We start from the raw sequence: 26988 nt of genomic DNA on the forward strand, positions 1-26988 counted from the left end.
CCGGGAGCTGCCCCCCCCCCCCGTGTCCCCTCCCCCCCCCCCACTGGCACCCCGGGAGCTCCCCGTCTGTCCGTGTCTGTCTGTCCCTCCCCCCCCCACTGGCACCCCGGGAGCTGCCCGTCTGTCCGTGTCTGTCTGTCCCTGCCCACCCCGGGCCCCCCCCTCCCCCCGGCTGCCCCGGGGCGGGGCCCCCGCGCTGGCCCCAGCTCCCCCCCCCCGGGAAGCCAGCGCGGGCGGCGCGGTGCGGAGGAGCATGACGGGGCCGCTTCCCCTCCGCTCCCCCCCCCCCGGGGGCCCCAGCTCCCCCCCCCGCTCCTCCGGCTGCCCCCCGGCAGGTCCCAGCCCCCCCCCCGCCCCCCCCTCCCCCCCCCCGCGCTGGCCCCAGCTCCCCCCTCCCCGCATTCCCCTCCGCTCCCCCCCCGCGCTGGCCCCAGCTCCCCCCCCCCCGCATTCCCCTCCGCTCTCCCCCCGCGCTGGCCCCAGCTCCCCCCCCGCATTCCCCTCTGCTCCCCCCCGCGCTGGCCCCAGCTCCCCCCCCCCGCATTCCCCTCCGCTCCCCCCCCCGCGCTGGCCCCAGCTCCCCCCCCGCATTCCCCTCCGCTCCCCCCCCCCCCGCGCTGGCCCCAGCTCCCCCCCCGCATTCCCCTCCGCTCCCCCCCCCCCCCCGCGCTGGCCCCAGCTCCCCCCCCCCCCGCATTCCCCTCCGCTCCCCCCCCGCGCTGGCCCCAGCTCCCCCCCCCCGCATTCTCCTCTGCTCTCCCCCCGCGCTGGCCCAGCCCCCCCCCCCGCATTCCCCTCCCCCCCCCCGCATTCCTCCCCTCCGCTCCCCCCCCCCCCCCGCAGCTTCCCCCCCCCCCGCATCCCCTCCAGCTCCCCCCCCCCCCTCCACTCCCCCCCCCGCGCTGGCCCCAGCTCTCCCGGTGCCAACCCAGCTCCCTGCACCCCGGGCTGCCCAGAGCTCTCCCCCACGCTAATCCCCCTGCTCCCCAGCAACCCGGGCTGCCTCACACTCCCCTCAGTGCTGATCCCAGCTCCCTGCACCCCCAGCTGCTCTGCATTGCCTCTCAGCGCTGCCCCCAGCACCCCGGGCTGCCCCGAGCTCTCCCGGCCCCCGTGCTGATCCCTGTTTCCCTGCAGCACACTGCATCCCAGGCTGCCCCATGCTCCCCTCAGTGCTGACCCCACGTTCCCCCTTGCACCCGGTGCTCCCCTACTGCCCCAGCTCTGCCTCCCTTCCTTTTATGCACATGCCCAGCTGGTCCTGACCCCCCAAGCCTGCCCTATCTCCTACACTGCTTGCTCCTAGCTGCAACCCCCTTTCCACCTGTCTGGGCACCTGTTTCCTGTCCCCTTGCAGACAGCCGGTGGTGCTGAGGTTTTTGGGGATAGGGCTCTGGTGTAGCAGCAGGGCTGCCAGCCCTTGCAACAGGTGGTCTGTTTCGAAAGGTGCTCAGCTCCTTGGGATCTCGGGGGTAGGTGAGAAATCCCGACTTTACGCCTGTGTCCCCTTAAAGTCAGTTTCACCCCCTTCCTGGTGTGGAGAAAGGCTTAAAAACATGGCTGGGTGCCCCCTAGGAGCTGTGAACCAAGAGGCAAATAAAAGCCCCTCCCAATTTTATATATACAATCCCTTGGTTTTGAATGCTTGAGGCTGGCAGTCCTGCAGCTACTGCAGTGAAAGGGTTACAAAGAAAATCAAGGAGCAGACAAATAGGAGACTTTGATCCAGCTCAGGTCAGGCAAGGTTTTCCCCTAGCAGAGAAACCTTAGCTAACCCCAGGCAGCCTTGCTGCAGGATCAGGAGAAATGGCAGCGGTTAAATTTCACCACCTGCTTAACTCCCACTAAGGTGCTTTATTATTGTATTGTACCTAGAGCAGCCTCATTCTGCTAGGACGGTTACAGGGAGCAGACCCTGGCTCTGTGAGCTAAATGCTGCTGGATTCAGTGCTGTTGGATTCTTTTATCGGTAGTAAACCTCTCTTCCGCTTTGTTTTTAGAATTTAGAGTCAGGCACGCTCAACCACTTTATGAAGCGGTCGTCTAGGCAGTCTCCTCTGTAAAGTCGGCAGTCTTCTCTGTGTAAAATACTCATCATCTTTTAGACCCCAACCCCGCCTTATGAAATGCAGCTGCTTCTAGGGTGGGAAGGTTGCAACTGACGGGTACACAGCACAGCAGAACGAGAGCGCGTACTCTCTTGTTGCAGGAGCAGTGCTTCGGTGAAAGAACTTCTGGGGTTGGCCTCCTGGCGCAACGATGGCCTAGCGCAGTCGGGCCGGAACTATCGCGCAGTCCTGTGCACCGAGCTGACAAAGCCGCTGATCATCAGGAACCTTCCTGCCCCTTCTCTGCAGCCCCATGAGGTAGTGCATTTGAGAGATGCTGAATTGCTCACTATTATGTAGCAGCAACCTCCCACCCCCCCGTCTTCCCTGTGTCTCAGGCTCATAGTCTTGGACGCCTGTGCTAGTGTTCTTGGTTTATTTCCCCGATGCTATTGCTAAACCTTGCCTGTTTTTCCTTTAAAGAGCTCCAAGATCTGCTCTTCCTCTCCACCATCTGCCCACCCCGATTTGTGCCCTGGTCGGCTCTCACCTCAGCCATGGCACCTTTCTCCTCTCTCATTCTCTTCTCACTGTCACCCACAATCCACCACAGGAACTACCACCCGAGTGGACTCACACAGCGTTCACTGTGGGATTGGAGATCTTGGCAGTCCTGCCCTTTGGGTAGGGCCCAGGACTAACAGGTTCCCTTGGACAACTCTGTGTCTCCAATTCCCCTCCTGGGCTTGATCTGGCTTGTCCATTTACATTTCAAGCTCTTCGAAAAGAGGGAGGATTTCTTACTGTTTGTACAGAGCCTGGCACAGTGGGGCCTCTAGATTCTACTGCAGGAATAGTACCGGAATCTTTACATAAGAACGGCCATGCTGGGTCAGACCAAAGGTCCATCTAGCCCAGTCTCCTGTCTTCTGACAGTGGCCAATGCCAGGGTCCCCAGAGGGAGTGAACAGAACAGGGAATCATTAAGTGATCCCTCCCCTGTCACCTACCTCGGGAGAAACAGAGGCTAGGGACACCATCCCTACCCATCCTGGCTAATAGCCATTGATGGACCTAACCTCCATGAATCTGTCTAGCTCTTTTTTGAACCCTGTTAAAGTCCTGGTCTTTACAGTGTCCTCTGGCAAGGAGTTCCACAGGTTTTCTGTGTGTTGTATGAAGAAATACTTTCTTTTGTTGGTTTTGTATCTGCAGATATCAATGTGCTTTACAAAGGAGTGAGTGTTCTTTATCCCGCTTTTACAGATGGGGAAACGGAGTCACAGAGAGGTGAAAGTAACTTGCCCGAAGTCACTCAGCCAACTAGCGACAGAGCCAGGATTAGAATGCAGAGCTCCTGTGCTTTAGCCACTAGGCCGTACTGCCTCGGTAAATAAGAAGAGCTTTAGAGATGATGGTTGTGTGCAGATTAGAACAGAGAAAAATCTAGTAAGAAAGAGGATGGTTTGGGACTTTAAAACAGCCACTGAGTCCAAGACTGGGTGAGCTTAAGTCCCTTCTTCTCTGAGTCTTGGATTCTTGTCTGTAATATGACGGCAATGCATAATGCACAGAGCTGGTGGAGGCATATTTCATAATTGTACTGCACTTCGGTCAAATAAAGCTCAAGTGCTAATTGCTAATTGTTATTATATCAGCACTGGGACAGGGTAAGCTAAGGTGAAAATCCAGAGTCCAGTGCGTAGCGCTCGTGTGTACACAAATACCTATTAAGTGAAGACAGCGAGAAGCCCTTTGAAACAAACAGCTAATAATGAAACTGTGAGAATCAGGCTCCAGACACGCGTTGGTCTGAAGCCTAAAAAATAGGCAGTTGGAGCCAATATTATTGAACTACAAAAGTGAATTAGATGAAGTATCATATAAGAGCTAGTGACGCACTGATTATGATTAGCATTGTGTGGTATGGCTGAATGGTGCATAAACAGTAGGGATGTTAGCATGTAATAGTTTTCACGATTAACTAATGAGCTTGGGCTTATCGGTTAATCCTAGCAACTACATGTGCTCCCCCCTTTGCTGCCTCTGTTTCCCCACACGCACCGGCTCCCGCCCGGCCCCTCTGCATATAAACGTGGAACCGCTAAAAAAAATCCAGCGGTTACACCTTTACACAAATGCACGTTAGCTAACATCCCTGGTAAACAGTTGTGTACATGTGCTAGAAATAAGTTCCTAAAATCTGTTCTTGGGGCAGACTTGATCAACAAAGGAAAACTGTCTTGCTTGTGTTGCCAATGTAAACTGAGTGAGATGATGCCAGAGACATTGGGTTACCTTGCTATGAGTCCACAGGACAAGACCGATAGCAGGCAAGAGGAATTTAATGTGGAGATACATTTCAGAGGTTTACTGGGCTATAAAAAGAAGAGGCAAGAACTCCGTAGTGATCCATCACATCGCTTAGCAGAAGGGCTAGAGATGTAAGCGAGAAAGCTGTTTAGTCAAACTGTAGCTTGCTATAGTCGAGTCTCAGATGTATGTTTTGTTTTGCCATTTTCTGTTGATCTCTACTCTGTAGTCCTCATGTCTCTGTTCTTCACGGATAAACTAGCTCTTAGTTTTTGCTGTAAGCCACCTCAGGGCCGTGTATTGAAGTGGAGGGTGAATTTTCAGCAAGCCAACAGGCTGGTGTGTCTGCGGACTCTTTGGAGGTGGTGAACGTAATCATTTCTGGGGGTGTCCAGGGAGGGACTGGATTCATTGGCTGTTCCCTGTGGGGCAAGGTTAAGATTAGCAGAGTCTCAAAGAGTTTGCTGTGGAGGTTGGCGAACTCTCATGGCAGGGAGCTGATGCCCAGTCCGAGCGCCAGCCAAGCTGTCTGGCTGAGGCAGGGTAACAGAGGCTGGCACTTCTGGGTGCCTGAGGAGAGAGTCACAGAAACGAATGAAAAAAAAAAAATTCCACGGTAGTGTATACCAGAAAAATATCCCGAGGGACATACATGAGAGATTGTGAGGTGCCCAGGTGCCGTGGCAATGAGATTTTGGACCTAACCTTCATGAATTTATCTAGCTCTTTTTGAACCCTGTCGTAGTGTTGGCCTTCACAACAGTACTTAGGAAAGGGGAGGGGTATTTTAAAATGCCAGGGCCGTGAAGCCGCCTGTTAAAAATGTTTCTGTTGCTGTTGACTGAAAGTTCCCTTCTCTCTTGCAGGTCAGGGTTGGGGTCCATTACTGTGGGGTCAATTTTGCTGATATCTTGGCCTGTAAAGGTCTGTACCAGGAGAAGCACTGTCTTCCATTCACGCCTGGTAAGTAGGAGGCCGTCTGAGCTGTACAGTTTTAGAGTGACTGATGTAACCGCTGTGTTTAATTCTCAGTGGATGTGATGCTGGGGACAGATTTGCATCCCTGGGAATAAAGCTGTAGATAATAGGTGCTGCATAGCCTTTGACTAATTCACACCAATTGGGGTGGTGCTTTTGTGTGTCACGGTAAGGATGTGAGTGGTTAACTGTCAGAGGGGTAGCTGTGTTAGTTTGGATCTGCAAAAGCGACAAGGACTCCTGTGGCACCTTATAGACTAACAGATGTATTGGAGCAGAAGCTTTCGTGGGAAAAGACCCACTTCGGCAGATGCAATAAGCCTTACCCTTAATGAGTGAGGCTTACCGGTTCTGGTTAACTGGTAGGGACTGGAGCAGCTCCCTTTGTCTGTGGCCCCCTTTCCCTCCCCTTTAATTAGTTAACTAGTTAGACATAATGTTTAACCAGTTAACCCAGGGGTTCTTAAACTTTGTGATACCGTGACCCCCTGGGTTTGAGAAATGCGGAGTTAACCAATGAACTGGGATTTTACATCCCTGTGTCATGGACACCCTGTCCATCAGGCTGAGACCACCTCGTTCATTTCACATAGACAGCTGAAAAGACATAAGGTGGAAACGAACCGTGGACGTTTCTGACCTTCGCTGGATTCTGACCAAAAGCCTTGAAGTCTTCATGTTCTCCTGCAGCGTTTCTCAAAGAGAGCCGCAGGCTAACAGGCCGCTCTGGTTTGTTTACTTACCGGCTCTGCAGCCACAGAGCTTCACATCTCCCATGGGCTCCAGTTTGCCATTTGCAGCCAAGGGGAGCTGCAGGAACCTGCCTGCAACCACCAAAACTCCCGTTCTTGTAGCTGCGGGCATGCAGCAGCTCTGCTGCGTTTGGTTGCAGCACTGAAGCCATCAGGCTCAAGTACGTCCTTCTGCCCTTGCCAGCTGGGGAGCTAACTGTCTCGCGGATGCCATCAGAGCCTCTCTGAAGAAACAAAAAACAGGACTAAGTAGCAAAAAACAAGACTAACAAGATGGTTTATTAGGTGATGAGCTTTCGTGGGCCAGACCCACTTCCTCAGATCAAATTGTGGAAGACAGTTGTCACAACCATATATACCAAAGGATACAATTAAAAAAATGCACACATATGAAAAGGACAAATCAAATTTCAGAACAGAACGGGGATGTGGGGGGGGGGAGGTAAATGTCTGTGAGCTAATGTTATTAGAGATGATAATTGGAGAAGTTATCTTTGTAATGGGTAAGATAATTAGAGTCTTTATTCAAATTTAGGTGTAAAGTGTTGGGTTTAAGCATGAATGACAGTTCAGAGGATTCTCTTTCAAGTGTAGTCTTAAAAGGCCTTTGAAGCAGGATGCAGGTAATCAAGTCGTTGAGACAATGTCCTTTCTGGTTGAAATGGCATGAAACTGTTTTTTCTTTGTGATCCTGTCTAATATCTGTTTTGTGGGCATCGATCCTTTGGCGAAGTGTGTGAGACGTTTGTCCAATGTACATAGCGGACGGACACTTTTGCACATGATAGCATAGATTATATTTCTGGATGCGCAGGAATATGTGTTCTTGATCTTATAACTCACTTGATTAGGTCCAATAATGGTATCAGCAGAGTGAATATCACTAGTCTCTGAAGAAAGACAGCCCCGGAGTTTTTACTTTACGATCCCTTTAGAAAAGTCCTTCTGCACCCCTCGTCCATTCGCCAGTATTATCAGCCTGTGTTCCCACAGTGCCACCTACTGGCCGTCTAGCAGCTTTGCTTCGGAAAGCAGCTTTCAGATGCTGGGTGTATCCCGCATAGGTCATATGCAAACTAGGGATGTAAAATCCCATTTTAAAAGCTAACCGGTTAAATGTAAAGTTTAACCGGTTTGGCGCTGGGGGCCTGCTCTGGCCAGGCCGGGGTCGTGCCCACACCTGCCATGCGAGGCTAATGTTAGCTGAACCCCCATGGCTGTGCTCTCGCCATCCCAGTCCAGTGCTGGAGCAGGGTGACCCCTTAGAGCCTGTGTGCAGAGAACAGCGCTGGGGAAGTGGCCTGCTGCAGTGTCCGTAGGGTGTGCATGACTTTCTCCTGCTTTAGGAATGGAGTTTTCAGGGACGGTGGTGGAGACCGGAGCCAACGTCAGCACAGTGCGGGAGGTATGTGCGACGCGGTGGGGCGGGGTCTAGGAACAGATGCCCACTTGATCAGGGAGCGTCGAGGCTGCAGTGTGGGGGCGGGGATCGGGGTAAGCCCTTTGCACGATAGTTGTGAGTTCAGCTCGATGGGCCCGTGTGTGCGGGAAGGTGGTGATGCAGCATGTCCCATTGGAGAGGGCAGCAGGGATCTGGAAAGAGAAGTAAAGGTGGGAATAGGGAGTGGGAAGGAACCTGATTAATGCAATTGGTACTTGAACTGTTACCAGATTTAGTTTGTGCTGCTTCATGGGAAAGACCGAAGATCAAAGACGTAATCCGAAGAGAGGGGCGACCCCAAGTGATTATTCCCATCCTAACGCCTGTCTACTGCTGATTTGTTTCTGGCAGGGAGACAGGGTAATTGGTGTGACTGGCATGGGGGCGATGGCGGAGGAGTGCGTAGCTGATCAGAAGGTAACCAGAATTTAAATATACAGTCGCCATCTTGTTGTTGCTAAAGATTTTGTGTGTCAAGTTGTTTGGGTCTCTCTCCTGTGAGAGCTTCCAGTCTTGTGCCTTTCTTTGTGATGTTTGTTTTCCTGCCTTGGTCCTGCCATGAGGGCAGGGGACTGGACTCGATGACCTCTCGAGGCGCCTTCCAGTCCTAGTATTCTATGATTCTATGATTCTTCAGCGGCTGGGGTTTGCTCTGGAGAATCCTTGGAAGCTCAGAAGGGGCTGATTAGGAAAAATTGCTTTCAAACTCCTTTGGGTGAAATTAACCATTCCCCGTAGTGTAACGTCATCAAGCTGCCCTAAACATGCCTCTGTATCCTGTTCAGCGCACTGGCTACAGCAGTTGGAAAATACAGAATTTCATCCCTCTTTGGGATTATGTGTTGCTTTGTGTGTCTCCTCATGTAGATGCTGTGGCCAATCCCAGAGGGCGTTTCTTATGAGGAAGCTGCAGCGTTGCCGGTCTCTTACGGCACAGCCATTTTGGCCCTGGAACACAGAGCACGCACGCAGCCTGGGTAAGTGATCGACGGAGTCCAAAGCATGGCACGTGTCCAGCAGTAGTGATACTCAGCCCTTGCGGAGTGCGCTTCATTTGCAAAAAACCAAGCGTGGTGTCACAGACATAGAGCTTGTTGCAATATTTTCAAGGAAACTTGGCGGTCGTTGGGCTAAACTGTTTTGTCAGATGCTTCATAGTGTGATGGGAAGGCTTCGGAGATCCAGGGTGGTCACTCTCGTCACCTCTAATACCAAAAGGACCTTTTGGCATGATTGTGTTTCATATAAATGCTTACAAGTCTTTTGCTTGTGTTCTGCGCTGGAACGAAAAACAAATGCCAACAAATGTAAGGGTGTTCTTATCCCCTCGCTGGATTCATAACATCCAGTCTCCCACAGTCGGCACATCTCGAACTAATGTCGAGGCACTCAGCTCGTTAGGTGTTATCGTTGCTGCTTTGTGGGTGGGGAAATTCAGAGAGAGGAGGTCGTACGGTCACAGCCTTGCCCGATGTTAGAGGTGCAGTTGGGAATAACAATCAACCATTCCCGGTTTCTAAACTCTGCTCAGATCAATAGATCAAGCTGCCTCTTTGTCCCACGGGCAGCTGGGTTTCCCTGGCCCTTAAGTCACAGTGAATTTGACAAGGGAGTAGTGGAAATGAGTGAGCATTGTCTCGTGTCCACCGGTTCGGGGTGAAGATGAGTATTGTATTAAGTGTCACTGTCTACATCAGGAGTGAGAACAACAGAATAAACCAAAGCTGGTTGCTGGATCCAACTTGAGCACAGATGAAGCTACACGTCTAAAAAACGAGAGAGCTCAGATCTGAATCATTAGTATTTTATAGGAAAATTCGAGGATAGAATAATAGCTCTTAGGTACAGAAATTACCTGCTCTGAGGGGAATATGGAAGTGAGAGGCGTCCTGTGTTCGTACAGCGGGAAATCCCTCACAGATATCGATGGTACCTTTACATTTATGAAGAAAGGATAGTTTCCTGGTTAACGCTGTACTGGGATGCAAAAGACCTTGAGTTCCATCTCCTTTTCCGCCACAGGCTGACTGTGTCACCTTGGGTGAGTCACTTAATCTGTGGGCCTCTGTTTACTTAATGACTACTTCAGAGGGATGCCATAAATAAATAGTATTGGCTGAGGTATGTGAGATGCTCAGATACTAGGGTGACGCTGTGCCCAGACGGGAGATGATCACCATGAAAAGGCAATACGCTAGTCAACAAGTTTTGTTACTTGAACATTGCTCGTCTCCCTTTGCCTGCATGAGGGGCGCTTTTGAAAACTCCAAATACACAAACAGCTTGGTAGCTTTTCAGCAATTTACAACGGCATATTTAAAATAGGGATGTGAATATTTAATTGGTAAGCCGTGGCCTTAACAAGGGAGGGTTACAGGTTCTGGTTAACTGGTAGCGGCTGGAGAAGTTCCCCGCTTGTCGCGGGCGGGGGTAGCTCCAGCCTCACGGAGCTCACTGCAGGCAGGGGCTGCTCAGCCCGGCCCAGCCCAGCCCCTGCAACCGCAGGCAGGGACTGCTCCAATCGGAGTAGCCTTTGTCCACAGTGGGGAGGAGGTGGGCGGAGCTCCAGTCCCCTCCTCCCCCTGCCCATCCCCCTTTAACTGGTTAACTAGTTAAACATAAATGTTTAACTGGTTAGCCAATTAAATGGGATTTTACATCCCTACTGTAAAAAACAACCACCCACATTTGGTCCTGCTGTGATCCTCTTGGGGAAAAGACGAACCTGCTGAGCAGAGCGACGCTGATAAGTCCCAGACAATACCGCATATCGCCCTGAATTACTGGCAGGCTTGGGCTGTACCCCAGGCAGGCAAAACGTGTCCAAGTCCAACCTATTGTTTAGCCGAAGATTAGCTTTGCTGCCAGTATCAGTGCACGGCATGCATTGCTCTGCTAATGTATCCTCAAACAACAGTTCTCCTTGGTTAAGGAGGCTTGTACTGGTCCAGGCAGGTCTTAAGGGGAACATTGGTTCCTCGGGGAGCAAAGGAGCTTAGCTGGGAATTGTTTTGCTGCAGGATTGGGATTTGGAAGCGCCATGCGGAGAGTTACGTGGAATAGGAAGACTTATAGTTGGTTCGCTTTTCCAGCCGCTGAATTATAACCCTTTAAACTCCCATGCTACCTTCCAATGGAGAATCTTGGAGCTCAAATTAGGCCTCCAAATGTGCCAGTGAGGCATTGCAAAGTGGCTGGCCTTTTACAGAAGTAGGGAACAAAGCCAGAGAGAGAGAGAACCGACTTGCGCACGGTGACAATGAAGTCTGTAGCAGAGCTCAGAGCAGCGTTCAGAGCCAATTTGTGTGTCTTACCAGCAAAACCATCCTTTCCCTGAAGTACCTTTACATTCCTGTCCCAGTCCCGCCAACGGCACAGTTTGCGATTGTACCCCCACCAGAGTAAATGAGTCTCTCCTTGCAAAGTCATTGAAAACCTGCAGATAGTCTCTTATCAGACCAGTCCACTGTGAAATGTAAAAGAGGGGTAGGAGAATTCATGTCACAAGGTACAAATTGGTGTTGCGGAAAAGTCAAGCTCCCTTACTTGTGCCATTGGAAAAGATTCTAGGAAAGAGAATAGCGTTGAAGATGGGAAAAAATTCTTACTATGGAAATGGATTGCGGGGTCAGTCGATTACTAGAGTCTTTTTAAGATGATCAAGGGAATCTTTCATCTCCAAAACGAATGGGAGACCATGTATTGGTCGCAGGCAGGCCCGCAATGCAAGGTTTTTCTGATATGGAAGGAGGTTGTTTACACTTTGGTCTCTCTGTCACCGTCTCAGGGAAACGGTTCTAGTGACGGCAGCCGCGGGGGCCACGGGACTCGCTGCTGTTGACGTCGCCGCCAACGTTCTCAAGGCCAAGGTATTTTGCTTTTTAAAACGAACCCGCGCTCTGTGTCATTACCCCCTGGAGTAATGACCGTGCTTTCTAGCATGCGCCAACTGGGCAGTCACAGGCCTTTCTACACTCTCAACAAATAAAACCTCACAAGGCAAGGCAAGCGTATTGTGCGCTTGCAAGAGATGTGTGCAAAAAGGATGTAGTGTTTGGGAGCTGCCCAAGATGTTGCAATGACTTATGGGCAGAGGGAGGACTAGCACCCAGGAGACTTGTAAGGTCTGAGGGGCTGGTAATCCAACGAACCAGGCTCTGTCTCTCCAACACAACACACTCGAACGCAGCCCCTGGCAGCTGCCACAGCCTCCTTGGCGGTGATTTTGGGGGAAGCAGCAGCCCCTTCTTTGGGGCCGCCAGTAGTGGTTGGGCCCTGCCTCCTTCTGGAGACACAAAAGCTGGAGAAGCAGGCAGCTTTCCTAAGGGTCAGGTTTCAGCTCCAGCCAGGGCTCCATTCCCTGGCTGTGTGGTGGCCAGCTCTGTCCGTGAGCTCATCAGAACCCACCATCACCTCTGGCTTACTGCCTCCGTGCCACTGTTGGACAGTCGCGGGGGGGGGGGGGGAGGGGAAGGGGAGTTGGGGCCTATCCCGGCCCCCGTCTCTCCACACACACCCCCACTCATCCTTTCTGGATTTTTAACGGCACCCAGCAGAGCACGTGCCTGTTTGCTGTCAGTGAAGAGGGTCAAACCAGGGAATTTCACCCAAGCCTGCCAGGCACGGTGCTGAAGGAATTTTACCAGCAGTTGCATCAAGCACACAGCTCCTAGGTTAGAAACGGTACATTCTCTTCAGCGCGCCTCTCTTTTCCTCAGACTCCTCAAATCTGAACAGGCACTTCCTGGGCTGGCCCTGCATGACACCTGTCTGGCGCACAGAGAAGGCAGTTACCAAACTATGGACGGTTCCTCTTCTCCTTGTCCCTTTTTAGTTTTCTGGTCTGATCCCCCAAAACAAGGCCTTGGTTGCCTTGGAGGCCCTCTGGGTCACAGTCCCATAACCCACCTGCCTTTTTGAGGTGCTCGAATTAATGGCTCCCCACCACCTGTCATTTGCTTTGCTTGATTTTTATCCTCCACCCCCCCCCCCCCCCGCAAATGAATCCCGTGTCTTAAAAGCCTGCCCAGTGGGTGTATAGTTACTATTTTGTACCTGATGAGTATTTTTGGAAGGCACTAGTTGGGGTGGTACCCAAAATCACTCCACTTCCTCACACACATCAGTTACACACTCTGGCTTTGTGGGACCAAGTCAGCTTGTGCTCCATGCGGGAACTTCACTCCTATGATATTTACTGTTGCATGGCCCATATTTACTGACCGGTCAGTCCAGTATTGATTGTGCCTGCAATCCAGTCCGCAATCCAGGCCAGTTTGACTCATCATGTTTACTTCAGTTGCTTATAGAGGACCTGCCCCCAAAATCCTCTGTTATTTGGCCACGTGTGAGTCATGTCAAGTCACATTCACGTTATTCAATCAGTCTGGCTAGACCATGACACCATCCCAACACCCACCTCCCCGTCCAGGGCTTAATTTGTCCCTGGGCTTGCTGAGGTGGAGTAAGTCTGCCCTGGCATGTGATACTGGTGTGTGTGTGAATGTTGCTTTTCACAGCCAACTTAGTGTCATGCAAGTCTTTAAAAAAAAAAAAAAAAAAGCAAACAAAAGAAACAAGAAAGAAGTCCATTGTACAGCGCCTGGCACAAACACTGACCCAAAAGACAGTCCCTCTTCCAGCGTGAAAGATCAGACTGTAACACCGGCTCCTTCTCGGTTTTCAGGTGATAGCAGCAGCTGGAAGTGATCACAAATGCAACCTGGCCCTGCAGAAGGGTGCAGCCCACAGCGTGAATTACACCCAAGGGAGCCTGAAGGAAGAGGCGAGGAAGCTCACAGAGAACAGAGGGGTCAATGTCGTTCTGGATGCTGTCGGCGGGGACGTGTTCAAGGCGGCGTTACATAGGTGCGTTGAAATATGATTCCAGTCGCGTTCCGAGTGACCTGCCGTAGGGGTGTGAAATGTGCAGTCTCCAGGATCCTCCTCCTGCGTGCTTCAGAATTGTCCATGGAAAGTGCGAGGGATTGTAGGAAGCCCAGGCGTGACTCTGCACGTTGGTAGTGGGCATGTCACGCTTGTGAAAAGTTCCAAGGGCTCGTTAATGATTGTGGATATTGAAGGCCTTGGATATTTTTTTTCTCATGCAATCAGAAGGAGAGATGCCACCTGCTGTCATGATGGGGTGTTGGTTTGGTACTGACCAGGAGAACGCGTGTTTCTGGTTAATCACAGAATATTAAAACTGGAAGGAACCTCGAGAGGTCTTCAGGGCAGGGCTAAGTTTTATCCTCTAGACCATCCCTGACAGGTGTGTCTGTCTAACCTGCTCTTCACAATCTCCAGAGATGGCGATTCCACAACCTCCCTGGGCAATTTATTCCAGCGCTTCACCACCCTGACAGGCAGGAAGTTTTTCCTAATGTCCAACCTAAACCTCCCTTGCTGCAGTTTAATCAGCAGAACTTGTTTACGGAGGGCCACCGTTTCTCTAGGCGGCTCCATGCAAGAACAAGCTAGAGCTGAGGTTCTGAAACATAATGACGCAATTGTTTTGTTACCTCACTGGCAACCATACCATCTACCTGTCTCAAGGACAGTAACTGCGCCTGTGGAAAAGTAACCGTAGGAAAATACTGTCCTGATACCTGTCCTTAATGCGATGAAAAAACTAGACACAGCATAGACCGGTGAACATCACCATCTCGCGGCAGGCCACCAGGAAATGCTCAGACTTGGAAATGGCTAGCCCGTATGCTTCCCTTTCCTTGGACAATTCCGAGGAGGTCGTCCCTGCAGATGGTGATGGGGCAACTTCCTCTCTGCACTGAGTTAACACCCTAGTGTCGAGTTTGAACCATTTACACTAAGACCAAATTCTGGTAGCACTGAAGCAAAAGCAACTCCAGTTGGACCAGGATTTGACCTTTTTTTTGCTCCTCCTGATTAAATATCTCTCCTCTCTCCCTCTCCCTTGCAGTTTGGCTTGGGAGGGCAGGATTGTGGTGGTGGGTTTTGCTGGAGGCGCAATCCCCTCTGTCCCAGCCAACCTGCTGCTTCTGAAGAACGTTTCTGCCCTGGGAGTGTTCTGGGGTCGATACCGGGAAGAGGACTTCCCTGTGTTTTCCTCGTCCCTCTCCTCTGCTCTTTGGTACTGCCAGGAAAGACGGATCCGACCTCACGTGGGAGCGGTCTTCAAACTGGAAGAGGTAAAGTGCGGCCCAAGACGTCCCGCCTCGTTGGCAGGATTGACAGTTCTCTGGGAGAGGCTGAGTAGCAGGAAGAAGCTGTCTAGCCCTGTGGGCTGCTGTCAGCTCTTCCCCTGAGGGAGGGGAAGGCCCGACATGTGACCCTGGTTCAGGCCTTTGGTACAATTTGTACAGTGGGGACGGGGGCACTGACAGCCTTGCTGGGTCCCTGGAGAAAGTGTGGGGAGGGGGCAGTGCCACACTCCTGGAAGGGGCGGAGCCTTGGATACAAGGGGCGGAGCCTTGGGTACAAGGGGCGGGGCTGTGCATACTGCATCAGCCCCCCAACCTAGGCAGCCCTCGGAGCTAGCTAGGGTTGCCAGATAGTTTCACAAAAAATATGGAACATGGCGGGGGAAAAAATTGGTTGAGGAAAAGAAAAAAAACAAAAACCAGGACACAGCAGAGGGAAAATGTCCCTGCCAGCCTTCCGTCCCAGAAGACTCAATTGCCAGACTGTCCAGGTGAAAACAGCACACCTGGCAACCCTAACCCCATGCAGGGAAGGGGTGGGAGAGCTTCCCTTCCCTCCCCCCTCTTGCAAGAGCTTCCTCCCCCCTCCCCCGCCTTTCTCTCAGGTCCTGCATGCCTCCTTACCTGTTAAGGAGGCATAGGGCTACAAGACGCTGCTCCTTGCTGCGGCCAGCCTATTGCAGGGAAGGAGTTCTGGGGCTTGCCCAGATGTGGCCACCCCTCCTCCCTAAATGCACCCCATGCAGGGATGGGGCTGGGGTGATTCTCGTCCTTCCCACTCCTGTGAGGTATCCCCCCTGCCCCCGCCACCTTCCCTCCAGTCCTGCATGCCTCCTTCGCTGTGAAGGCTCCAGTCTGCCAGAGGCTAGCCAGCCTGTTCAGGGAAGGGAGGTGGGGAAAGGGGAGAAGCTGGCCCTGCTGTGGTTCCCCCTTCCTTCCAAAAGGTGCCCCATGCAGGGATGGGACTCCGGGGCTTCCCCTCCCTCCCTCTCCTCCCTCCCTCTCCTCTCCTCCCACACACCTGCTCAGGGCAAAAGGAGTTTTGCTGGCAGCCTCTGCAGCCGCCTGAGCCTGGGAGGGAGCGGCAGCCCCTTTTTCACTGCCGCCTCGCTGACGTGCCGCAGGGCTCCAGCACGCGGCGCGTCTCCCTCCCGCCAGATCTCCTGTCGCGCCTCTCCCACGTGCAGGAGAGGAACCGCAAGTATCTGGCCATGCGGCAGGGGAGGCAGGCGGAAGTTTTTAAAGTGGCCCCAGGGACACCCCGCCCCCCTCCCGCCCTGCCAGACGCGGCAGGGGAAAAATGTCCCCGCCAGCCTTCCGTCCGAGAAAAACAAAAAAATGCCAGACCATTTGCATGTCCGGTATTTTCTGCTTTTTTTTACTGGAGGGAAGACACAATTACCGGAGTGTCTGGGCAAAAACCGGACACCCGGCACCCCTAGAGCCAGCCAGAGTGTGGGGTGCCTCCCCTCAGAGCCCACTGGGCATGCGGCACGGCGTGCTAGCTGTGAATTAAAGGCCCCGCTGCCGCCCTCCTGTAGTAACAGCAGTGGTGGCCGGGAACCCCCGGCCCTCTTGAATCTCTTGGCTTCAGGACAACTGCTCCCTTTGCCCCCCACCCGTTGGCAGGCCTGAACGAGAGGCCGGGAACCAAACTGTAAATCTTGCATGTGATCGAAACCACTTCAAGCCAGGGTTTGCCCTCCTGCCCTTGTATCGCTCAGGTCGGGAGAAAGATGAGCTACAATTAGGAGACACCTGGGTTTGACCCGTGCCTCCGAGCTCATGCTAAACTCAAAATACCAGCCAAGGACCTGTCCTCGCTGCAGGCCGTATGCTGCCGGGGCTCCCACTTGTGCATTTTCACAAACCGTCGTGACCTAATGCCGTGTCGAGCTCGTGGGATTGCTCCGTGTGCAGTTCGGTTCTGCGGCTGGGTGAATTTTGTGTGTGGTGATTTAGACGAAACCCCTCCATTTTGAAACCCGGCACAGAACCCTGGTTCTTGAAGAAATCCCCTTTTTTTAGCGTCCTTCGTTCCAGTATTATTGACTTCAAACTTCTCCACCGTGTGTGATTATTTAGCATTTATATTTTCGAAAGCGCCAGGTGGGGCCCCTTTTATGCTACGTATGGGACAGACCCATAAAAATGACAGCTCCTGCCACAAAGACCTTACAATTTAAAAGCCAGTAATACAATGGGAGCCATTTCAGGTGTCAGACTTACACATTGGTTAATAATTTTCTGACATTTCGGTGCCTGGATAATGGAAGTGCCCGAGGTTGGGCTGCTCTGGTGTTATTTCAGCCTTGCAAATGGATCCCAGAGGCAAAAAGCCCATGAACAGCAAATTCTACCAGTGCGGAGTTGTTGGTTCCTGCAGCATAAACGGCACTGCAGAGACGTCTTGCTCAGGTCACCCAGACTTGCGAGCCACTCTGTCACAAATCTGCCTCAGCAAGCAGGAGCTTTTGCTGCTGCTAAACCGCGTCTCTGCTCCCCAGCCTGCCAACTTGTCTGCCTAGCTGGCAAACTCTTCAGGGCTCTTCCAATTCAGACTTTGCTCTCCTGGTAATAATCTGTGAGCCTGAGTTCCGCAGAGACGTTCTTCGTCACTGTTCAATCCCTCTCAGAGATGTTATTAACTTCACTGCCTCCAGAGAGGCCGAGCACACAACAGCCTGTTAGCTGAAAACGAACACTTCACTTCAATGCACTACTTGTTTTAATACAAAACTATTAAAACAAGAGGAGGTTTATTAAGAAAGAACAGGTGAAAATGATTTCAAGAGAGGGTGAAAAAGACATACGTAAGTTACAAACAAAACACACTTCCTAATGATTAAAACGTAACCATATGGAGTTACAGTCTTTTGCAAAGCACTGCATACATTATACACTGTTCCCAAAAACTTCAGCCCCTTTCTCAGCCATCAAGAATTCTAGCTTCTTGTGTCCCTCATGCCCAAAATTGTTAGTGTTTTGGTGAGGGATGTGAAAGTATTAACTGTTTAAACAGTTAACCGATAAGCCTGGGCTTATCGGTTACCATTAACGGTTACATGCAGGTTCCTGCCCTGCTCCTGGTGAGCTGGTTGCCAGCCGCCGCTGCTGGCTATGTATCAGAACCAGCAGCATGGGGGCAGCAGCCAGCTCCCCAGGAGCGGGGCTGCTGGCAGGAGCCGGTGTGTGCAGGGAGCTGGTTTAAAAGCCAGCTCCTGGTGGGCACTGGCTCCTAGGGAGCTGGGTGCTGCCCCATGCTGCGGGTGTGTGTAACTGCTGACATTTTCAGCGGTTACACAGTTACCCAATTACGCACTTTTTACCATCCCTAGTTTTGGCCTATATTTTCCAAAGTCTATTGTCACTCTTTTTCAAGAGGCAGGCACGTTTCATCCACTCCCATAAATAGTCATCCCCTCCATTTGCTAGTTTGATGGCTTTACCCTTACACGTAAATATACTTCTATTGTTCTCTGGCTTCATCTTGCTCAGTTTATTCTGGAGACAGTCAAGTGGCTGAAACAATATTCCTTTGTCTAGGACAGGCTGGTCTTAGGAACAGTTTGCAGAAGAACGTATTTCCAACAAAAAACAGGACTGTGTAGCACTTTAAAGACTAACAAGATGGTTTAATAAGTGATGAGCTTTCATGGGCCAGACCCACTTCCTCACATCAAACAGATCTGAGGAAGATCAGATCTGAGGAAGTGGGACTGAGGAAGTGGGTCTGGCCCACGAAAGCTCATCACCTATTAAACCATCTTGTTAGTCTTTAAAGTGCTGCACAGTCCTGTTTTTTGTTTCAGCTGCACCAGACTAACGCGGCTACATTTCTACCCATATTTCCAACACACATCCATAATTCTTTATACGCCACCTGAACATACACCACGCCATAATAGCTGTGACCAGTTTCTTATACATTTGTGTATGATACAGATTATGACAGCACTGTATTGGGGCATTGAGGGTGTCAGGGACGACATGAGTTACAGGATGGTGTGTCCTCTGCCGCATGGCACTGAGGGGTCCCTGGGTCCTAACTACCATCTGTTGTACTTCAGAGCATCCATCTGATTGCATTTAAGTTCTACTATTCTTAGCATCACACTCGCCTAAGCACATCTCAAACCTAAGGAGAACGTGAGCCATCTAAACCAGACATCTGCCACTCACAGATGATGGGCCAGTGGCAACAACACTGAACAGGAAACTCTGGGAGATGCTACTGGCAACACCGTTCTCTGATATTTTGCGTGCCAGATTTTGCAGAGACCAGTCTGAGTAACGGTAGGAACGGATAAGAAAGCACCAGGTAGCCTGGGGGTTGTTCCGACCAAATTCTTTAGCATGATGAACGAAACTGGAACCTGACTATGGCTTCACCTAGCAGCAGCTGAGAATGGCTGATGGAAATATTTATGCTGAAGAGAGAGAAATTAACCCACCCAGTAAAGTCTTGAGTGTCTCTTATACTACCCCTTGTGAGTGGGTAGGGAAGTTTGATCTCTGCGAACTTCCATTTTTTGTTTGCCATTTTAACTGTGGGTAAAGGGGCACATGGCTCAGTGGCTGTGACCAAGAGCACCCTGAATTCGCACCCTCGTAACAATCTTCATGCAAAATATGCCTTGTGAGATATCATTGGAAAACTCATCATTGGCTGGCCAGTAATATCATGGTGTAATGTATGTAGCAATGCTCTGTGAGAAGTAATGAAATCTCCCTGTATGACATTATTAAGCCATGCTCACTTCCACACAGCCCTGCCTGGGGAATACTGGTTAAACAGATCTGTCCTAAACAAAGGAATGTGTGTGGATCTCCGTGTGTGGATAAGTAGTGAACAGAGTCTTTGAGACAGTAAGACGGGGAAAGGACAGGCGGCGAAGCTAATTTCCACTTGAGCAAACACAGGAGAGGAGGAAGAGAAGCATGGAACCTTCTTCACGGTCAGATTCCATGTCACCTTCTTTACCACTTGATTAAACTTTACCCTGAAGGGTAACCTTCAGGGTACGTCTAGACTACATGGCTCCGTTGACGGAGCCATGTAGATTTGTTTGTTCGGCAAAGGGAAATGAAGCCGCGATTTAAATAATCGCGGCTTCATTTAAATTTAAATGGCTGCCCCGCTCTGCCGATCAGCTGTTTGTCAGCAGATTGGGGCAGTCTGGACGCTCCCCTGCCAACATGAAAGCCCTTTATCGACCTCCCTGGTAAACCTCATCCTACGAGGCATAATGGGGAGGTCGATAAAGGGCTTTCAGGTCGGCGCGGGAGTGTCCAGACTAGCGTGCTGAGCCGACAAACAGCTGATCAGCTGTTTGTCGACTCAGCGCGGCAGCCATTTCAATTTAAATGAAGCCGCGATTATTTAAATCGCAGCTTCATTTCCCTCTGCCGATCAGCCTAATCTACATGGCTCCATCGATGGAGCCATGTACTTTAGACACACCCTCAGAAGGCTCCACGTCAAAGAAATAGGCCAGGGATCTCCAAGTGCTCTTTCATCTGAGAAGACAAAAGCCCCAGCACCTTTGGGCCTTGGGGAGAGATGCTTTCAAGAAAAGGGTCAGTCCCCATCTTGCTTGAAGACAGGGTGAGAGGGACCATTTTAAACAAAGCCTTGAACCAAAGCTTACTAGACTCTGTTATAAACGTTTAGCTGCGTTTTTACTTTTATTTTCTTGTGCCCTTTTCTCACGTCATCTCTGTCACTTGAGTTCACTTAAGTCCTATCTGCTTTTGATAACAAACTTGTTTTATTTTTTATACATCCCGTGCTGGGTTTAAACAGAACTGGTAACTCTAGTTAAAGTAGCAACCTGTTGAATATTAATTCATTGCAGGATCAGTGGCTCTAAATATCTGCATTGCCCGGAGGGGGCGGGGAGGGCTGGACATTGCAGAACACAAGTTTTAGGGGGAAATACAGGATGGGGAGTGTGTTGGGGTCACCCTGCAAGTACTAACCAAGGCTGGTGGAAGTTAGAGTGTGGTTGGTGTGTGGCTGACAGTCTCTTGGAATCAGAGCTGCAGCTATACACAGACATTCAGGATGTGACTTGCACACTGTTGGGCTGTTTATGGGCAATCCAGGAGCTACAACAACAAAACGTTGTGAGGCAGACACTGGTCCTGTCCCTCGCTGGCCTGGATTGCACTCTGGAATGTAGCCGTGGCAAAGTCATTAGGTCAGATACTTAAAATGTTCCAATCTGGCCTCTAAAACTGCTCCTGAAATCCGTGCACACGCTTGGTTTTCCAGCATGCACAAATCCAAGTTTTCTTGTACCCTAAATCTTCATATATGCACAAGGTTGGGATATGCTGATCGCCAGGGCTTGACGAACGGCGGCGAAAGCCGCTCACCAGCCCCACACTGCGCATGCGCAAGACTTGCATTGCGCATGCGCACGTCACAAATGAACGGGGCACGGGCGAGTAGATTCAATACTTTGTCGAGCCCTGCTGATAGTCATATTTGGGGTTGGGAAGGAATTTTCCTCTAGGGTAGATTAGCAGAGGCCCTGGAGGTTTTTTGCCTTCCTCTGTAGCATGGGGCACAGATCACAGCTGGAGGATTCTCTGCATCTTGGGTCTTCAAACCATCATTTGAGGACTTCAATATCTGAGATATAGGTGAGAGGATTATTCCAGGAGTGGGTGGGTGAGATTCTGTGGGCTGCACTGTGCAGGGGGTCAGACTAGATGATCATTGTGGTCCCTTCGAGTCTATGAGGTTGCAGGGAGATTTTTAAAGGCCACTTCTAAAAAATGTGACAACATATCTGCCCTCTAGAAATCTGTGTAGATAATGAAAATTAATATCCCTATAGTAGCAACTAACACTTGCAGGAGCCTGTGTGTGTATAAACAACCCAAGTTTTGTGCTTGCAGGTGAATGAAGCTTTTAGTCGTGTAACCCAGCGCAAGTCAACAGGAAAGGTCATCATCTCCACTAAATAAATCCACCTGCTTCCTCAGCACAGCGCCTGCCTGCTGCTGTTTACTAATTCACAGAATTACCCTTCTGGATTATGGATGCAGATGGCCACGTTGCATCTACTCTCTGATTTCTTATCTGGTTTTGTCTACCACCACCAGTAACGTAGAGGGCGTCCGGGTTCTTAACGTTAAATGACATGATGGTATAAATCCTAGGGGAGACAAGGTTTCACTGCGACGGAAAGAGGGGGAATAGATGCAGACCAGTGCAGTTAAAACAGCCGTAACCCAGACTCTCTCAAAGAATTGCCATCGTGAAATCGCCTTAAGTCTCCTATTATGAGCAGCATGTGCTCAGTGTAATATACCTGTAACCTCCTTAGAGGCTCAGAGCAAGGCTGCAGGCTCTTTTTTCCATAGTGTAGCTCCCCACTTATCAGAGTGTTTATGTTGGGGACACCTCCCCATTTCACTGGCCTTTGTGCAGACTCCCCCCATGTTAATGGTTGCATGGATCAGTTTCCTTCCATTGGTGATGGTCTAGTATCTTAGGGTCTGTCTACACTGCGTCAGATGCCAGTGGACTTGGGCTTGCGGGGCTGATCGGCAGAGGTGTAGATTTTCAAGCACAGGTTGCAGGGTTCCAGATTGTGGGCTCCGTTCTGAGCCTGAATGTTTACACTATAATTAAGCAGACTCTTAGGCCGAGTTTTTAATTGCCACCCTTGTGTCAGCCACTGTCCTGACTTTCCTGATGTTGCCTTCCCACAAAGGCAGTGTGATTTTGCTGCTTGTAATGCAGTGTAAGAGCTGGAACCGAGGAGGGGAATTAGGGCTCTGTGGCCAGTCAGATCGTCTCTCACCATTGAGAGGAGCTGCCCTGGGTCGAAGGGCAGCAGCAGCGTTCCTATATGCAGCCATTACAAAACAGTCAGCTAGAACCAGGCAGCGTGGAATGGGAAGGCAGGGTTGAAATGAAGAGACTTGAATAAAACGTGAAGTGGGGGGCGCACCATTTTCCCACCGATGTATCAGACCCACGGGTGCATCTCGCCCGTCACCCTGCTTCGGCATCGGCTGGCATGGCGTCAGGAGAACCAAACAGTCCCCCAGTTATTGCTGGACCCGACTGCTTACGCGTGGGAGGAACGGTTCCTCGCTGAATCCTGTGTCCGCCAGGCTTGGTCCCGAGAGGTGTAATTATGCAGGTGGTTACCTTGGTGAGCGACTTGCCTGAGACAGTGTTAACAAGCAGACTTGGCTCCCTCGCGCCTGCCTAACAAGGGCTGAACCCGTGGCATGCAGCAGAATGCGCTCGGGAAGAGCTGCTGGATGTGAAAATACCTAAATTCCTCCCTGCAGCTGCTGGCTGCTCCGACTGCCAACCCAAATTCCTGCACCTCTGAACGTCCCTCAGGCTCGAGCGCGCTCTAGATGTACAACAAGCCTTTCGGTTTTCTGGACGTGGCTTTTGCTGCGGCTGTGGGTAACACGCTGTCTTCTTCGAGCCTTCGCTGCTACCCTGGCTTCTGGAGGAACCTGGAAATGTCATCCCTTCCAAACACGACTGATTCCTCAGATTGCCACTTGCTTCCTGCCGCAGGAGACTGCGTCTTGGTTGCTTGTTTGTGTCCTACACACATGCAGACAAAAGACGTCTGCCCGGACTAGCTTGTTCAAATACACTTCCCATGAGGTGGTCCTCGTAGTCTGTACAACTCAGTCTCAATCTGCGGCACGTTGTGAGTCTCCATGTGCTTTTGTAGATGCAACACGGTTCTGAAGTGCAGGGCTCTGCATGGCTAACTGGGCTCTGCTGAGTCAGCGTTCCCAAGTACGCAGTGGACAGACTAGCTCATTTCATCTATGGGGGATTTGAACTCAGGTCTCCCACAGAAAACATGAGTTGGGTTATCTGCGGTGTTGCCTACTCTCCCCCCAGTGAGATCACTGGACTTTTTCTCGGAACCAGATCTTTCTGACCTTAGAGGCTAAACCAGTGTTTCTTAAACTGTGTTCTGTGGCACACCGATGTGCCGTGGAGAACAATAGAATTCAAAATGGCTGCCCTTAAAGGGGCAGCTGATTTTTTTTTTTTTGCTCAATAACTTTCCTCCAATCCTTTTTTTTCTCAATAACTTCCCCCTCCCCCCGACCCTTTTTCCCCCTGACCTTTTTTTTTCCCCTCAACAAAAAATCCTTGGTGTTCCCCATAAAAAAAAATTGTTTGGTGTTCCTCGGTCTTAAAAAGTTTAAGAAACACTGGTCTAAACTGTGGGCCATACTGGGTCAGAACTAAGGTCCATCTAGCCCAGTGTCCTGTCTGCCGACAGTGGCCAACGCCAGGTGCCCCAGAGGCAATGAACAGAACAGGGACTCCCAGCTTCTGACAAACAGGGGCTAGAGCCACCATTCCTACCCATCTTGGCTAACAACCATTGATAGACCTACCCAAGGGATGTAATAGTCTAGTCGATTAACCGATGAGCAAACCCTTATCAGTTAATGCTATCGACTACACACATTTCCTCCACCCTCCTTACCAGTAAATATTTTAGCAGACTGGCCAGCAGACCAGCTCACTCATGCCAGGTCCGGGACCTACCCCTGCTGTCGCTCTGCATTTAAAGTGTGTTAGGAGCCAGGCGGGCAGACAGCTCGGCTCAGTTTTGGCTCTGTATTGAGGAAGCGGCATGGGGTGACAGGCAGCCAGTTGGTAACGGGAGCTGGTTTTTAAACTGGCTCCCCTTGTGCACCAGCTCCTGCCTGGCACCCCACGTTGCTGCCTCTGTATCAGCACAGTCAAGAAACCACTAAGAATTCATGATTAACCGATCTTTAACATCTCTGTGTCCTCCAAGAATGTATTTGTTTTGAACCAGATATGGTCTTGGCCTTCACAGAATCCTCTGGCAAGGAGTTCCACAGGACCTTTTGTTTTCATCCTTCTGGCATTGGCGTGCTTTGTATGCATTCTGCTCACAGCGCTTTACAAATATTCCTCATTGCAATATCAGTGTGTAGTAACTAATATGATCAACTTTAGAGAGGCAGAAACCACAGCCTCGATTCAGCCAAGCAAGGAAGGCAGCTGCTTAAATTCCATGAGTCTTCTGGAAGTAAATGGAATTACTTCAGTTATGCCTCGGTTTTGGTGCTTTGCTGGATCGGGGTCAGTGTCAGACATGGCTTGATGATAAGACCTCAGAAGGAGTCCGCGGGACAGAGTTCTGTGGACTTGCTTCTGTGTTTAGTCTCCTTAAGGGCGCTAAGTTGAGTTGTCCTCCTTTGAGCCTACAGATCGCAGTGGCTGCTCAGTGGAAGAAGTTTTCTTAGCAGCAGCCAGCTCTCACACAGGGAGTTGGTGGTGGTCTTTGTGCTAGCGGCATCAGCCAGTACAACAATGCCTCCTCTTCCTTCTCCCCAAGTCAGTAACTGGTTCTGCGTCCTCCCAGAAACGGGGGGAGTGATGCCTAAGGGTTTCAGCAGTCCCAGAGGCCAGGTGTAGGTGTCAGTGCAAGTGCCGGGAGAGTGGAGGTGAGAGTGAACATTCAAGATTATTCGGCTAAATCAGCACCTGACCTTAGGCTAGCTGCATTCAGATGGGAAATGGCGCATAGGTTTTTCGCAGCAACTGACTAGCCTTGGGAGCAGTTTACCAAGGTCACCGGTGATTCTACATCCTCAGCAGTTTTAAAACCAAGACTCAGTGTTTTTCTAAGAGACGGCTGTAGGAAGTGTTTCGGGGAAGCTGTGTGTTCACAGTTCATTTTGGTACATTTCATGGTTCTAGCATTTTAAAAATCTTGCTTTTCACTGTTTCTGATATTTAAATCTTACATTTCACGGTGTTGTCGCCATGCCGCCATTGTTGCTGCTTGGTGCCTGGCCAGCAATCACTGCTCTCTGGCCACCCAACTCTGAAAGCAGAGCAGAAGGAAGGGTGGCTCTGTTGCAGCCCCCACTTACAATAGCCGGATTTCAAGGGGGTGACCAGATTTCATGAATTTGGTAGGGTCTAGTTCTACAGGAAGTCAGGCTAGAGGTCCCCAGTGGTCCCATCTGACTTTGGAATCTATTAATATTTTCCATTTAGCAAAAAAAAAGGGATACACTTTGTAAATGGAAAGATGAGCTTAGCTAGTGACAGGAATGGCTGTGTGAGTCAAAGACCAGTGATCTTATTGTAGGAGAGTGGGCAACACTGGATAACCCTGCTAGTTTTCGTCTATGAGCCTTGGTCTACACTAGGACTCTTCCATATGGAATTTATAAACAGAGCGTCCATACTACTTCGAAATAACGGGCCACTTAATTCGAAATCTGTACTTCTGCTTTTCATCAGGAGTAACGCTAATTCTGTAATAGTTATTTCGAAATAGCGATAGTGTGGACGCACTGATGCTGCTATTTTGAACTAACTACTCTCCAGAGTAATTTGAACGGTTTATTCCCCAGTGCTTCTGGGGGCTCTACATCGAGGTAGCACGTCCACATGAATAGAGCCTGCCTTAGACTAATTTTGAGGCTTCTACGTAGTATGGACCCGCTAGTTCGATTTTGTTAAATCGGGAGTTAAGTCGAATTTGCTAATTTCAAAATAGTTCCCTAGTGTAGACATGGCCTTGAGAGACCTGAGTTCAAATCCCACATAGATGAAGTGAAGTAGAATGTCCATTGCGTAGTTGGGAATGCCGACGGAGAGGGTTAGCCATGCAGAGCACTGCAATTCAGAAGCGTGTTGCATCTGTAGAAGCAGATGGGAGACTCGGCTGTGCAATCACAAAATGCTGCAGATGAAGACAGTTGTATCGGAAGATGAGACTATATCTGCCTCTACCCAGTGCTGTTAGCTTTTTGCTTCCATTAGCCTCAAATTCAAGTAAATCTGTTTCTGTGATTAAAACTTTACAGGGCACAGCGGTTCCCCCATCTCTTTCCTGTTTCTTCCAACAGCTGAACAACTGCAGTCTGTATCCAGACTCATAATTTAACTCTTTACAATGACATTTCATTATTTGTACATGTATTTGTCACACGCCTTGGACAAAAGTATTTTATGGAGAGAATTGAAAGAAGAATCTTTTTTCTCCAAGTGTGGCTGTGCCAAGAATTAAACGAGATTATTTTTTTACAGTTGGTCCTAATTGTAAAATGATGTTAAAAAAATGTATATTAAAGAAAAAATAAAATGTTACTTTTGGCAACAGGCTTCATTCTGGGTGTCGTAATGGTGTACAGTAGATTGCAGTGGTTCTGTTAAGCTGGGTAATATTACCGTATATATTTGGAAACTGAGCATAACATGGGCCCCGATC

General features: G+C 50.5%; 1 protein-coding gene across 1 annotated transcript; it reads left to right on the plus strand.

The window, feature by feature from the left end:
• The first annotated feature begins 1641 nt into the window (after positions 1-1641).
• Positions 1642-26881, plus strand: LOC102454389 (protein Cryzl2-like). Its single transcript, XM_089780679.1, has 10 exons — positions 1642-1739; positions 2210-2366; positions 5228-5324; positions 7438-7496; positions 7884-7949; positions 8400-8509; positions 11320-11401; positions 13219-13400; positions 14473-14701; positions 21623-26881. The coding sequence occupies exons 1-10, from the start codon at positions 1642-1644 to the stop codon at positions 21689-21691; spliced, it is 1149 nt and encodes a 382-aa protein (XP_089636805.1). The 3' UTR covers positions 21692-26881.
• Positions 26882-26988: the final 107 nt, after the last annotated feature.

Source organism: Pelodiscus sinensis, chromosome 9 (assembly GCF_052426305.1).
Source record: "Pelodiscus sinensis isolate ZL-2025 chromosome 9, ASM5242630v1, whole genome shotgun sequence".
NCBI lineage: Eukaryota > Metazoa > Chordata > Testudines > Trionychidae > Pelodiscus > Pelodiscus sinensis.

Bases quoted from the DNA above. Each gene is read 5' to 3' on its own strand.
- LOC102454389 (XM_089780679.1), top strand. From the start codon at position 1,642: ATGCTTGAGGCTGGCAGTCCTGCAGCTACTGCAGTGAAAGGGTTACAA. The intron at 1,740-2,209 runs GCAAGGTTTTCC...CTCTTGTTGCAG, and splicing joins TTTGATCCAGCTCAGGTCAG to GAGCAGTGCTTCGGTGAAAG. The intron at 5,325-7,437 runs GTAAGTAGGAGG...CTCCTGCTTTAG, and splicing joins CTGTCTTCCATTCACGCCTG to GAATGGAGTTTTCAGGGACG.